Genomic DNA, 13,070 nt, shown 5'->3' with positions numbered 1-13,070 from the left:
AGACCACTACCGCCCCCTTGTGAGATTATTTCCCATCCCTTGGTGAAGTTACTGTTGTCCCTTTATGCTTCTGCTGATTCTTCTTCCTGATACTATGTGTGTGTGACATGGCACATTTAAGGACTTAGATCATTAACATGGATCACATTGAGGTGTTTTCAATCATTATTTCTAATCTCATGTCACTACACTGCATTCATATTCAAATAGCCCAGGTTATGGGGGACAAAAAAATCAAATGCTTGTTAAGTTTTACTGAATATTTTACACTTTTTAATATAGTCAAAAAGGCTTAAATTAGAAACACTCATATTAGGTGAAGCATATACTGTGACCCAGAGACAATTCCCTGTGGTTCAAAAGTGCATTGACTCCTGTCCAGAAACACCATATCCCTTCAAAACTATCCTACAGTGAGCGTGTATAATAAATCTAAATTTCCTAGAGTCTTACAGAGTCATGTTTCAGATGGACTTTGCTCTCCTCTCTCTCAGGTAATCTGCTCCTCCTGGTAGGTGGAGGTGGAGATGGACCCGTAAGGATCCACCACGGTCTGGGCGCATCGTACAACTGTTACCAGCAGGAAGAAACACAGGAGGAAGAGGAAGAAGAGAGCGAAGCCCAGGTCCACATCCACCTCAAACCGTGCACCAGGTTGAGATGCCTGGTCCATGACGGCTGCTGGTCTTTCTGCAGCTTTTCAGCTTAAAACCACCAGTGTAGGAACAGTGCAGGTGTGTGCGCTCTAACAAGTTCCTGCTAATAAAACACATCAGACAAAAATGAAGGTTAAAAATGGCCTCTGAATGCACAAACACTAATAGGTCTAGTCATTTATAAAACATATCATAGAACTGTAATGTCCCAGATTTGATTCTGGTCAAATTCTTTTGTTATGGCCCCGTATCTCTCTCTCTCTCTCTCCCTCTCTCTCTCTGTCTGTCCCTTCTAACACCACTCTGCTGTAATAGCTGTGAAAATGTTCTGTTTGTGAAATATGTAGGATTCAGAACACATACTACTGACAAACTATTAACATTTTCAATTAGTGAAATTACTTTCATCAATTATATCATTGTTTGCATAATGTGTTCATCATTTTTCTTTAAACAGAATTTTTCCAAAGATGCCCAGCCCAATATTCTGGAAAGTCAAAGCATTGTCTGGAAATTTTGTGTCAAAAATATTTCAGAATAACTTTCTATTTTTATGTTGGTTATGTTATACAGTCAAAATACATTGTCCTTGTAATCATTTCCCAGCCTAACTTTTATTTTCAAAAATACAACCCAAAAAGGGTCTTTACCAAATCAGAAACATTAATGCTCACTGGATTTGTGGGAAAAAGTAATGTGAAGAAGCAGTTATCACTTGTTCTGCTTGTTCTACAAAGTCAAATTTAGCTTTGCCTCTGGATCATGCAATAGTTTTATATACTGTTTATAGATGAAAATGTCAAACTCACCATCCTCATGTATTGTCATTAATGATCCAGGTGTTTGCAGCAGCAGAGTCTTTCCAGCTCCTGCCCAAAGTTTTGAGCAGCTACCACCTCCTTCATGTTGGTTCCTTCTGAGGTTCCTTAGTGCTCAAGTTACTGTCCCCCTCTTCTCATGATCATCACAGGCAAAATGAGCAGCCCGCAAATTACCTCCTACACACACACACACACCCATGCATGCTCATACAAGACACAAGCATAGACTCAGATGTTGCAACCTCCGCTTGGTGTGTAAAGCCTTTATTAATTCTTAAGCAGGAATTGAATGACGGTCTACACAGTTCAGAAGTGAATCAAACACCCCACAGCTTTTGTTTTCCTGTCATGAAGACCTTCATTAGTGGCTGTCACCAATTAGACTCAGACCACCATAACTCAGGTGCCCTCACAGCTTATTCCCAGCACCGAAAAGGCAAAAGAGAAAGTGAGAGTAATTTAATGTGAAAGGCAGGGCAAAGATTTGAAGAGGAGGGGTAAGAGTGGACACAGAAGAGGGGTGTAGAAAGGAAAGGCCAGACTCTGGAGTAGAAGAAACAGGAGATGCATTACCAATTAAACTGTGAAGCCAGATGCGAGAGCAGGGTGGAAATTGACCCTGCAACTTTAAAATGGAGATTACAGTGAGGCTGCCAGTGACGAGAACAGGGTGGAGGCTGAAGTACAGGGCACAGAGGTAAAACGATCCTACTTCATATGCAATTAGCCAAGAAGGCCTTTTGGACTGCAGCGAAAATACTGAGAGAGGCAGAGGGAGGAGGAAGAACAGGGAGTGGTTTCTTTTTAGGCAGCCTGAGGCAAAATCCAATATCAGACTGCATGAAGAAGTTCTATCCTTTTCTTACTCCTAAATAATTATACAATTTTGGCAACAGAGTTTATCCCAAGAAGTGTGCCAGCAAGGTGCTGCTCAGCGTGTCACCACTAAACTGTGCCATCTGATATTGTAATAGCTCCATGGTGCCTTGAGGGTTACTCTACACCGTGGCACCAATAACTGATGAGTGGTGCTGTTCCACACTGCAAATGCAAACTTTGTTAAACCTAGAGGCATGACTGACTTACAGTGGCATTATTTGGTTCTGTAATTCAATTAAGTTACTTACTCTCTGATTCACAAAATCTAAATTATCTTCAAAGTGTCAAGGGGAATTCAGACAATCAGAGGCCGCAGATGAAATGTTCTCCATGTTTTCCAAATTAGGAGCGATATGAACTTTCAGACAATCACTACAAAAACAAAAAGACAGCAAGACCAATTTGACCAAGAACAAAAGTCATTATGTTGCTTTTTTTTTTTTATAAACATCAAATATTTTCTGTTTACCTTAAAATCTTATCTGGCATGAGATAAAGCACAAAACTCTCATCACTGAAACTATGGAGCACTGACGATTTTGTTTGAAATTTAGCAGGTCAATTAATTCTCAAAATAGTTATTTCACTTCAGTCTCTTAATTTCAGCTCTGCTTTAGAACACACGTGTCGAAGATGATCAAAGTTTAAAAAGCTTTTATCAGGTATTCATCTCCTCAGGTATTTATCTTCCCAGGTATTTATCTTTTATCTTTATTATTTGACGGTTGTGTGATTTTTCTATCATCATGTGATGCAAACATCTAACATCTATCTAAGTCAAACTGTCATTTGAGATTGTCATTTGAAAGCAGAAACAGGAAAGCATAGACAGAGTAGATATTCACAATCATCTTTATCATCATCGCCATGATTTTACAGCTCAGCCACACAATGCAGAATAAAAACACTTTCTGTCGAAGCAAAGCACTATGGGGGGAGCTGCATGTAATTGGTGGTCATCGGTCAAGGCACACAGGAGGGATAGAGGCCCACAGCAGTGCAGCGAGTGTTGGCAGAAATAAACAAAATGTTCTTTGCAGTTTTTCTTTTTTTTTTTTTAAATGATGAAGGCACTTATAAATGACGGGCTCCAAGAGAATGTAAACCAGACTCTGGTGTTTCATTGTTAACTCTTTCTGGAAGATTTCATTAAACTGTTCTCTTTTTGTTTCACAAAAAACACGGAAAGAAGATGATCTTGGGTAGATGATGAAAATAAATAAAATTTAAATCATACTCCAAACCTCTCAACTTAAAAAAAAAAAAAAAAAAAAAAAGTCAAATTGGAATCAAAACCTTGTAAAAGAATCGCAGCTTGTCGACTAGATACAGAGTAAACACTGATCTACAGAAAAATAAAGTGCATCACTGAATTGATGGGAAAAACAACACTGAATGGAAATGTTTGACTCTTCTATTCCATGAAGACCACATAAACAGAGATTGGTTTGGGTTACTCTCACACGAATTGCTCCCATATTCAAACTACTGACTAGATTGAAAGCAAAACAAAGAAAAGTAAAACAACTAAAAGATATTAAGCATAAACAGAAAACATTTAAAATGATCTCTATACATTTTGCTTCTCATAAGGCGACACAGCTTAAGACCAACTTTCACAAAGGCACTTTTTTTTTCTTTTTTTTACAACACACAGATGTAGCACCATCTCACAGTGTTTCAATCTGTTAAAAAACAATTTCTATTATTTATCACCAGTCATTTTCTTTTTAGAAGCTCCTGCTCAAAATCATTGGCAGGAACCAAATTGACAGAATGGCAGCTGTGAAACTACTGGAAACTGTGTAAATCTACACAGATACGATATTAACCGACACTCTGGACTTCAATAAACTGTGGTCCATAGAAAGACGTGGCCTCATTCACATAAGGGCTCCTCACAATGTCATTGACCTTACGGTGGTTACTGACGGCAAATGTAAGTTGAGTTTAAGGGCAGTTAATCATCTACATTGGACTACTGAGGTTTCAGAAAGGAGGGTATAGATATATGAGTGTGTGTGCGTGTGTGTGTGTGTGTGCGTGCGCTTCCTACTGCGGCTTTCAACTTGCCACGCTTCCATTCTTTGGCTTTCAGCTGAGGGCCACACAAAGGGCCCATCATCACTCTGCCTACGGCCTCGTCTCCAGCTCTCACTGTCCACTCAGTCCCTCTTCCAGTGTTTGCTGTTGAGGGGTGTGTGGCCGTTCAGCACGTGGCCGTTTATTATAGATTTTTCCCTCCGCTCGCGGCTGTCATCTTCATCTTCTGACTCGGTCTCCTCTTTATCGCTCCGCTCATCCTCAACAATGTCCTGTCAGATAAAACGAGACATAAAATATGTACAATTGCTGGCTTGAGGTGATTGGTTTATATTCTAGGAAGAAAAAAAAAAACAAACAAGTTGTTCATACATTTCCTGGCAGGAATTTGATGACCATGCGCACGATGAGCCCAGCCCAGAAGATGTGCAGAAGCTGCAGCACAAACATCAGGCCGTTGAAGAAGTAGTAGCCAAGGAAGGGACGGTAGAGGGTCAGGGGGTACACCCATGTCGTATGTATGATCCTGGACACAAAGACAAAGGCACAATAGAGAGTGCAGTCAGAACCACCTACAGTCACCATCAAAAGCCCATTGAAAGGGGCCTGGAGTATCAACAATGTGGCTGTTGTGCTTTCAGTAAAAAGCTGCAGAACCTTTAAGCAAATAATTGAAATGTCAGTAAAATAAAAAGCGAATCGATGCACACATCAATAAACAGCCTGCACACTAATACTTTCAAGAGGACATGGCCATGCTGCATAATTACATTGAGTACCAGTTAGTTGTGCATAATGTGGTATTTTAATGCTGCATCCCACCTCTTTTGAACAACACGCACCCAGCTGTTTTTGTAACAGAGACATTGTTGTCTAAGCTCCACCGCACCCTCAGTTGTATTAATCTTTTGGGTGTGTTGTGATGGTGTGACTCACACAGTGCAGTGACATCAATGCTTGGTCTACTATAATCTATTTTTCCCCCCTATCGTCACCTAATTTCATGTAAAGACCAAAACCAAACAGCTGGGAACTGTAGTTTTTAACAAACATTACTCACATAGCACCGTTGCTGGGGACTATTTTCAGCTGCACATTAATACAAATTTGGTGTGTCAGTGAGGATGGATTACCTCAACTTAAAAGTAAAAGTTGCTAACCTTGTCCTTAAGTTTAATCTGTTTATCACACCTCCCTGGATGAACAGAAAGTCCTGCCAGCAAGTAAATCTAGTTATGCATTAGGCAAAGATGTGAAAAGCAAGCCAAAAAAGTACTGCAATACTACAGGTATTTCACAAATGAGACTGACGTAATATCAGTGAGTCAGTACAGTAACAGTATGTCTGATGTGTGAGTCAGTACAGTAACAGTATGTCTGATGTAACATTGTTTTTACCAGAAGGGAAGAATAACAAGGCGGGTGACGATGAAAACCGCTGCAAAGACGGTGAAGATAAAGTTGCAGGTTCTCCTCCATCCTGCATAGTTGAACATTTTGGCTGACTGGAATAAAACAGAAATCAATGTAACCTTTTCATTTATTCCCCTCTAGAGGGCAGACAGTGAACTATATAAGCCCGGAAAGTACTTTGACCTTAAAGAAAAAGCCTGGTGATTTTCTTTATTGTCATCAAATCCCATTAAAGGCCAAAGCAACAACGTCCTACTAACGAACATTGTCTGCGCATCCAAAGCCTGAGTTGGCTTATTTGCATGTGCCACAGGGCTCCATTGTCCAAAAACTAATGACAGCACATCAGTGAGCCAAACTTAAAATACATATATTGTTGGCCTGGGCCTTGAATGACAGTCGGTACAATATAGTGCTGAACATACATGTTTCTTATACCTGTAATGGCTCATAAAACTATTATCTTGGAAATAATATTTATTTCTGTCATATTTATTTATAATATTTAATATTATATGTTATAATAATAATATAATATTTATTTATGGCATATGTTTTCATACCTCCATTAGGTAGTCGGCAGCATCATGAACTAACATAATCAAAGTCCCTGCTCGGATGTAGTTGACTAACCAGGAGAAACTGATGAGGAGGATGGTGGCTACGTGATGAACTACCTGCTCTTTGAAATCCTGTGGAAGAAAAAAAAAAAAGAGTCGAGAAGAGATGGTGTAATCTGACAGTGTTTCGTCACTTATTGATCAAGCTCAGGTCACTAATCGACAGTGTGTGTCCGATTGACACTGGTTTTGCAAATAATTAACTCGCCAGATGGCAGATTATATGGTGTCCCAGTTATAAAAAGAAAGCAAATCCACACATAGAAGCAAAAAAAGGAACTTAAAAAGTTACAAAACAAATCCTCAAACTCAAATTAAAGGCAGATTTCAACATAGTGGCTCTCAGGAAAAATGCAGAAATCTGTTGTTTAGGTTTAAAAGATTAGTTCCTTGTATTTCCCAAGTGTAGTTACAAAACAAACCCTGGCACTGAGGCCTGGCCAATTTGCTGACAAGGCTTAAAGGTCTACCACCACAATGTTTAGACCTATGGAAAGAATGGTCAATCTGTCTCTCCACAGTGTGATTTCCCACAGGGCTCCAGGTCACACATTAACTCGAGACACAACATCCTTGACCCGAGAGACACTTTAGTTTGTTGCCTGCTCACTATGAGTGTACCCAACTGACAACGTGAAAGGTTTAAGAGGAACTGAACATTATTTTTAATGGTGTTTTCAACGCTGACAGCTCCACTCAATATAATGCACAACATCAGGACGTGTTCATGAAGAAATCAATACTGAAACCTCAAAATACAACAACACAACAGATCATTCTTATTATTTTATGCACTCAGCAAGTGATCTCACACGATGGAAGGTTTTATTGGAATAGAGAGCTGAGAGTTGAGGAAGCATAGTCGTATCACTCACCTTACGTTTGACATCCGATGCTATGCTAAACAGCAGCGAGATATAGAAGCCTAGTTCGATCATGTAGTACCAGTACTGTGAAGTCAGCAGTGGCTGAGAGGACAGAAAGAAGTTGAAGCAGCATGTTGCTAATAATTTTAGCCATTAGTTCAATCAATTGGTAAACGAAAAGGAACATTTGCACATTTTGTGGTCAACAAACTTGTATCAATGAAAAGAAATATGCCAACATTCAAATATGTTTGACATTATAGTACTGACATACCATTTTTGGGAAGTCATCCCACATCTGCTTCATATCATAGAACCATGGCTTCTAAAGACAAACAGTTATTCAATATTAATCATAGCTCGAGTGTCCAACACAGCAGCACAAACACTTCCATGTACAAAGAACACACAGGAAAACAATGTTGGTGTGTGGCATCTTACAGCACGTCCACTGTGATTTTCCTAATTTCTGCACTATTGCCAGGCAAGTGTATCATTTTGTAGATGTGCATTTATTTATTTATTTTTTTAGGAACAAATAGACCAGAATCTGACAAAGTACTCACGTCAACAAGGACTGCCAGGCCAGCAAAAAAAGCAAGAAGGTAAAAGGTAAATCTCCAACTGTAAAAGAACAAAGTGATCTCAGACATCTCCTTAAGAAAACCACCACCTACACTCAACAAACCACCAGCTATACACAACATGGTGGTGCATAACACAGTTAATGGTGAGCGCAATCATTTAAAGATGTACAACAGGATGCTGTACAAACCGCTGTTTAATGGAGTGCAACATGTTTAGCTTTCAAGCTATAAAAAGCAATGTAGCGATAGGTTCAGCATGAAAGACAGGAAGTGGATTGGAGTGCATACCTCGCTTCCTGAAATTTCTTGAGCTTACTGGGCCGGTCCTGGTTTCTCCGTCGCCTGAACCACCTTTGGACCTGTCGCACTGAGCAGCCTGTCTGTTTACTTAAACTATCTATGGAGCTCTGACCACAAAAGCAGGGAAAGTTGAGTCAGTGCTGTCCAGAACATTTGGCAGGCGTTTACATGAAGACACGTTAAATTTCTACCATGCTGTTATTCCTGTCTATCGACACTTAAATACAACAGAATCTCTGACTTTTATAATGAGGCTCAAGTTGTTTTGTTGCCAAATGAAACATGCTATATATGTAGCAAGCATGCAGGATGATTACCTGTGTGGGATGCTTTGACGTGCTGCAGAAATAGGACTCCAGGGTAGGATTTGGAGGAGCACAAACACGCTGCTTGTCACTGACTCCCAGCAGTGAGGCCAGAGGAATCGCTACCTTCCTGAAAAGAGAGTGAGAAACACACCTTACACATGTTTATACTATTTGCCAGAAAAACATGCAAATCAGGCAGACAAATTTGAAGACAAACAAGCAGAGGACACACCTTTCGAATATCTGTCTGATGATCAGGAAGCAGAAAGCGATAGGGATAGTAGCCCAGAGGTCCTGTGTTTGAGGAAAAACATGGCCACCGTGGTTCTTCAGATCAGCCCAGCCGTGGCCTTCAGGAAACCAAATCCAGTCGGACCATATCATATCTCTCAGCTGAGACAACATCCTAAAGACCAAACAGAGAGAAAAGCATTTGTGGGGTTTTTGGAACTTGTGGAAGAAAACTGATAGTTTAAGGAGGTACCGTATTGTCTGCTGTGTTATCTTTATTTCCATTAGATCCAGTATATATAGCAACTCACTAAGCCCCGACAACATCTTGAGAGGAAGGAGAATAAAAGAGAGGGCCGCGAGGAGCGAGTATGGATTGGAGGTGAGTAATCTCAGCTGGCATCAGGCAACAGGCACCATATCTGGGCATTTCCTGCTCCAGATAAAGGGGAATAATAATAAAAGGCAAGGTTTTGTTATGCTGCACAAAGTGCAATCAGAAAACTGGAGCACTACATGGAGATTTGGCTTGGCAGTAATTTCCATTCCTTGAAAAACATTAACCAATTCTGCAAAAGGATGACACATTTACTGACAGTGGATAAAAAAGAAAACGTGGGGCCAAGAGATGGTATCTCGTAGCCACGTATTAACGCACGGGGAACAAGATAGTAACTCAAGGCCACACATTAATAACATGAGAATTAACTAGTGACTTAAGGCCACGGGTTAATAGGGCAGTTTATATATGAGCACAAGATGGTATCTCATAGATGAATGTTAATAAAGCATGTCAACACCATACTTAGTGTCTAGGAACAAGATAGCATCAGCCGGCAACACTTAATAATGTGTTGCAACGAGTTAGTAACTTATGGCCACACATAAATAAGGAGTGGGAATGAAATAGTTAATGTGTGAGATGAGATACCCGATACAGTCCTGCAGCCTCGTTATTCGGGTGCAGAAACAGAAGCTGAATGTGCCGTCAAACAAACCCTGTTGCTGTAATTATTTGCAACTCCTCTGTGGTATACTTAGTCCGCTGTGAACGTCAATACAGTGTCAGCTCAGGTTCCGAGTCTCTGTTTATCATGTTACTGCTGCAGTCAAAGCTCAGAGTCAAATTATGAGCGTCTTCCTGAGGCAGATCATTTAAGAGGGACACACACACACCCAGGGCTGTACTTTAACCCATTACAAGCTTTTTATGAATATTCGATATAAACACACAGTCTGCTTTTTGTTTGAGGTTTTACGTTTTTAAGATAAATCTGTACAGTTTAAATAACACAATAAACCCTTCAAACAACAATGGTGAAATACCAAAGTCTATCTTTTTAAAGTGAATTAGTTAATCTGCCTACAGTCAGAAATCGATCATAAAAAGATTTTACCTCGCCATAAAACTAAAACCAAGCACGTCTCACTTTCTGGCAGTGTCCAAGAGTATGCTGAGTGGACTACAGATCATGTCAAGTCTTTTAAATGCTTCACACAGAGGAAGAACAGGCTTTCTGTGGATTGTGTTATAACACGTCAATGGGTGCAGGCCTCTATTCATTCCTTGAGGGAATTGTTTGATTTGTGTGAACACAGAGAAGATATTTGCCTCTGACAGACTGGCTCTAGAAACTGACCTGGAGGCCCTCAGAGGTGTGTCTCAGTCCCACTTCAGAAACGTAAACACCGGTTCTGCTTGTAGTTAATCAAAGCAAAACAGCTTCCTGTTGTTGCACGGGGCAGCAACTTAAGAACTGACTTCTCAACCGGCCAACATGACAAGCAACAAATCACATGCACAGGTCACGTGCACTGAAACGCCAAGTGTTTGTTTATATGTGCTTATGAATGGCAGGAAAGGACAGCAGCATTGATGTGTTTGCAGCAGAAAGAACTGAACGGCAGGATAAGTGAACACCGAGGTGTCTGCTGCTGCTGCTGCATTAGTTCCTCAGATCAGGCACCAGAGTATTTGAACTGCTCCCAGGTAAAGTAAACTTGTTGATCTGTGTTGACCTCTGTGTGTGTGTGTGTGTGTGTGTGTGTGTGTGTGTGTGTGTGTGTGACTAATTATCCGGTATGAAATAACAAGTAAAACCAGTAGGTTCAGAACTTTAGTGGCTCTCTAACAATTAGTGTCTGTACTAATAAAGACGTTGTGTGCTAGCAGTTAATTGCATTAGCTGGTCACATACTGACTACCATCACCTCTGACATTACAATATCCTTTAATCCAGTTTCAGTGCTTCCCAGTCAGCCAGTGGTTCCACATTTCCAACACCAGGACAGCTTGTGGAAACTCAAACGTTCCACTTTGATACCTGTGATTTAGTTACCGTGAACAGGAGTGGTGTGTCTTTTTTTTTACTCCACCTGTCCAGGGTGTACCCCTGCCTTTCACCCGAAAGAGAGCTGGGATAGGCTCCAGCAGATCCCCGTGACCCTGGTTAAGGAAGAAGCGGGTATAGATGATGGATGGATAGACATTTTACTCCACGAAACTCAGCACCATTAGCTACTGTACGAGACAGACAGATATGCAGTCTGTCCTTCTCCCACTTCAAAGTTTAAAGATTATTCTAATAATATCATTGCTTGTCTCTGTGTGCTCTGCTTGTACATTATCCATACTTTGCTGTTTTTACCACCTTTTTCACCCAGTTAAAGGGATAATACAACAATTTAGCACTGCTCTTCCAGTAAATTGGAGGACTCACAAAAAGTAAAGGGTCAAAGTCTGTGAGCTACCCAGGCTTTGAGTCTAACACAGATCACTCAACAAATGCTCCAGATACTACACTTCCCATAATACACCCCAAGAGCATCTTTCATTAGTTCCCATCTGCCCCAGAGTCACTTTTGAACCTGGTGGTACTGCACATGATTTTTGATAGTGAGTCTCAATTTTTGTAGTTTTTGTGCACACAGTACTTTCACACTATACCAAGAAATGAGGTGGCGTGAAAGAAAAAGGCTGGAAGGAAGAATGCAGGTTTAAAAACAGAAAAGAACATCATCCAATTGATCCATTCATTTTCTTAAAAAGCAGCTTTGAAAATGATTTTTAGAAAGAAATTAATTTATACTTGTTAAGACTCCAAGGACACAAATAATTGGGTCTTTCTTAACCAGAACCTTGAGGTGGTGAAGGTTTTACGTGGTACAGGTTGGAGGCAAATGTGTGATGTTCAGGTAAATAAGATCAACTTGACTTGACCACAGGACTGAGAAGAACCACTCGTGTCTAACACAGAAAATAACAGTCAAGAGTGTCACCATCATGCGGCTGCCTTCATCAGTGACAGTTTTTTTGCACTTTGTGTCAGTCACATCTGTCTGCGCTGTTTGCGTAAACTCGTGCAGGGAGTGGCTTGGTGCGCACACATGCATGGCGCAAGAGGGGAGTCTCCCGGACATAGCGGAACAGCCTGACTGCCTCTGCGAGATGGAGGTTTGAACGAGTTTCCTCAACACCAAACTAAATCTGACCGTACGATTCCTACACACGGACACACGACACTTTCCCCTTTGAACCGCCCAACTTAAAAAGACAACCAAACTTTGCTTTGCGACATCTGCGGTTTACGTTACGCGATGAAACTTTTTTTTTTTTTTTTGCCATTATATCATCGATTAAAAAAAAAAAGTCAGTTTATCTTTTGAAAAGCCACGTGTTTATTACCTCCAAGGCTTTTTGTCATTACTGGTTAGACCTGAAAGCTTTAATGACCTTCTCTTATCGCGGTGTTCCTAAACAAACACATCCGACACCGTGACGCAAAGGCCTGTTAGCCTGCTAAACGTCTACGCGTCTAAATCTGGGTCGGCTTCGGTTAGAGGGTGTCACCAAAGTTTGATGAGTGTCCCCTCCGGGTAAAACTACACATAAATCCCGCAGTGGTGATGACTCTCCCGTTTCTGTCTAAAAATAGCAGGCCGATGTGTGCGCCCGAGGACAGCTCTAGGACTTGGGTCGCCGTGCATCGCGTAACGGTGCAGTAACTCACCTTTCTCCCCCGTGGGACGCAGGTAGTGCGCTCTTCTGATGCGTGGCTGCCGCTCGTCCTCTCTTCCTGTCGTGGCTCACGGGATTTTCACGTAGTCCTCGCCATTAAACTCACTCCGGCTTGTTCAAAGAGCTGTTTCTTTCCACTAAACCTCATCGGGAGGGAGAGAAAAATGTGTCGCACCTTCTCACAGACAACCGAAGCGGGAACTCAATGATGTGCGGCAGTTGTGACTTTCCTGTCTGATCAGTGTAGACTGAATGGGCCTCGGCTTGTTGCCTGTCAGCAAACCGGGCAGCTTACGTGGTTGGATGTAGTTGAATCTGTGATGGTGTG

The 13,070-nt window shown here is 41.1% G+C and overlaps 1 protein-coding gene across 4 annotated transcripts; it reads right to left on the bottom strand.

Moving 5' to 3' along the window:
• Positions 1–1,946: 1,946 nt before the first annotated feature.
• Positions 1,947–13,070, bottom strand: cers2a (ceramide synthase 2a). Of its 4 annotated transcripts, none has more exons than XM_026299921.1 (11): positions 12,735–13,070; positions 8,726–8,899; positions 8,503–8,620; positions 8,174–8,292; positions 7,865–7,922; positions 7,573–7,623; positions 7,308–7,400; positions 6,376–6,504; positions 5,798–5,904; positions 4,772–4,925; positions 1,947–4,671 (listed from the first exon to the last, which is right to left on the bottom strand). In XM_026299921.1, the coding sequence occupies exons 2-11, from the start codon at positions 8,896–8,898 to the stop codon at positions 4,522–4,524; spliced, it is 1,152 nt and encodes a 383-aa protein (XP_026155706.1). In that variant the 5' UTR covers position 8,899; positions 12,735–13,070; the 3' UTR covers positions 1,947–4,521. The 4 variants fall into 4 exon arrangements, with proteins under 4 accessions (XP_026155706.1, XP_026155708.1, XP_026155707.1 ...); XM_026299923.2 differs by lacking the exon at positions 12,735–13,070 and adding an exon at positions 10,365–10,481; XM_026299922.1 differs by lacking the exon at positions 12,735–13,070 and adding an exon at positions 9,036–9,175.

The sequence above is a fragment of the Mastacembelus armatus genome, chromosome 11 (genome assembly GCF_900324485.2).
Source record: "Mastacembelus armatus chromosome 11, fMasArm1.2, whole genome shotgun sequence".
Classification (NCBI taxonomy): domain Eukaryota; kingdom Metazoa; phylum Chordata; class Actinopteri; order Synbranchiformes; family Mastacembelidae; genus Mastacembelus; species Mastacembelus armatus.
Note: the sequence above shows the minus strand (reverse complement) of the source record. Positions and strands in the feature narration are given on the sequence as shown.

Excerpts from the sequence above, each read along its gene's own strand:
- cers2a (XM_026299920.1), bottom strand. The coding sequence starts at position 9,051 with ATGTTGTCGGGGCTTAGTGAGTTGCTATATATACTGGATCTAATGGAA. Across the intron at positions 7,624-7,864 it reads GCCTGGCAGTCCTTGTTGAC|AAGCCATGGTTCTATGATAT; the intron begins GTGAGTACTTTG and ends GTTTGTCTTTAG. Across the intron at positions 7,401-7,572 it reads GGGATGACTTCCCAAAAATG|CCACTGCTGACTTCACAGTA; the intron begins GTATGTCAGTAC and ends CTGTCCTCTCAG.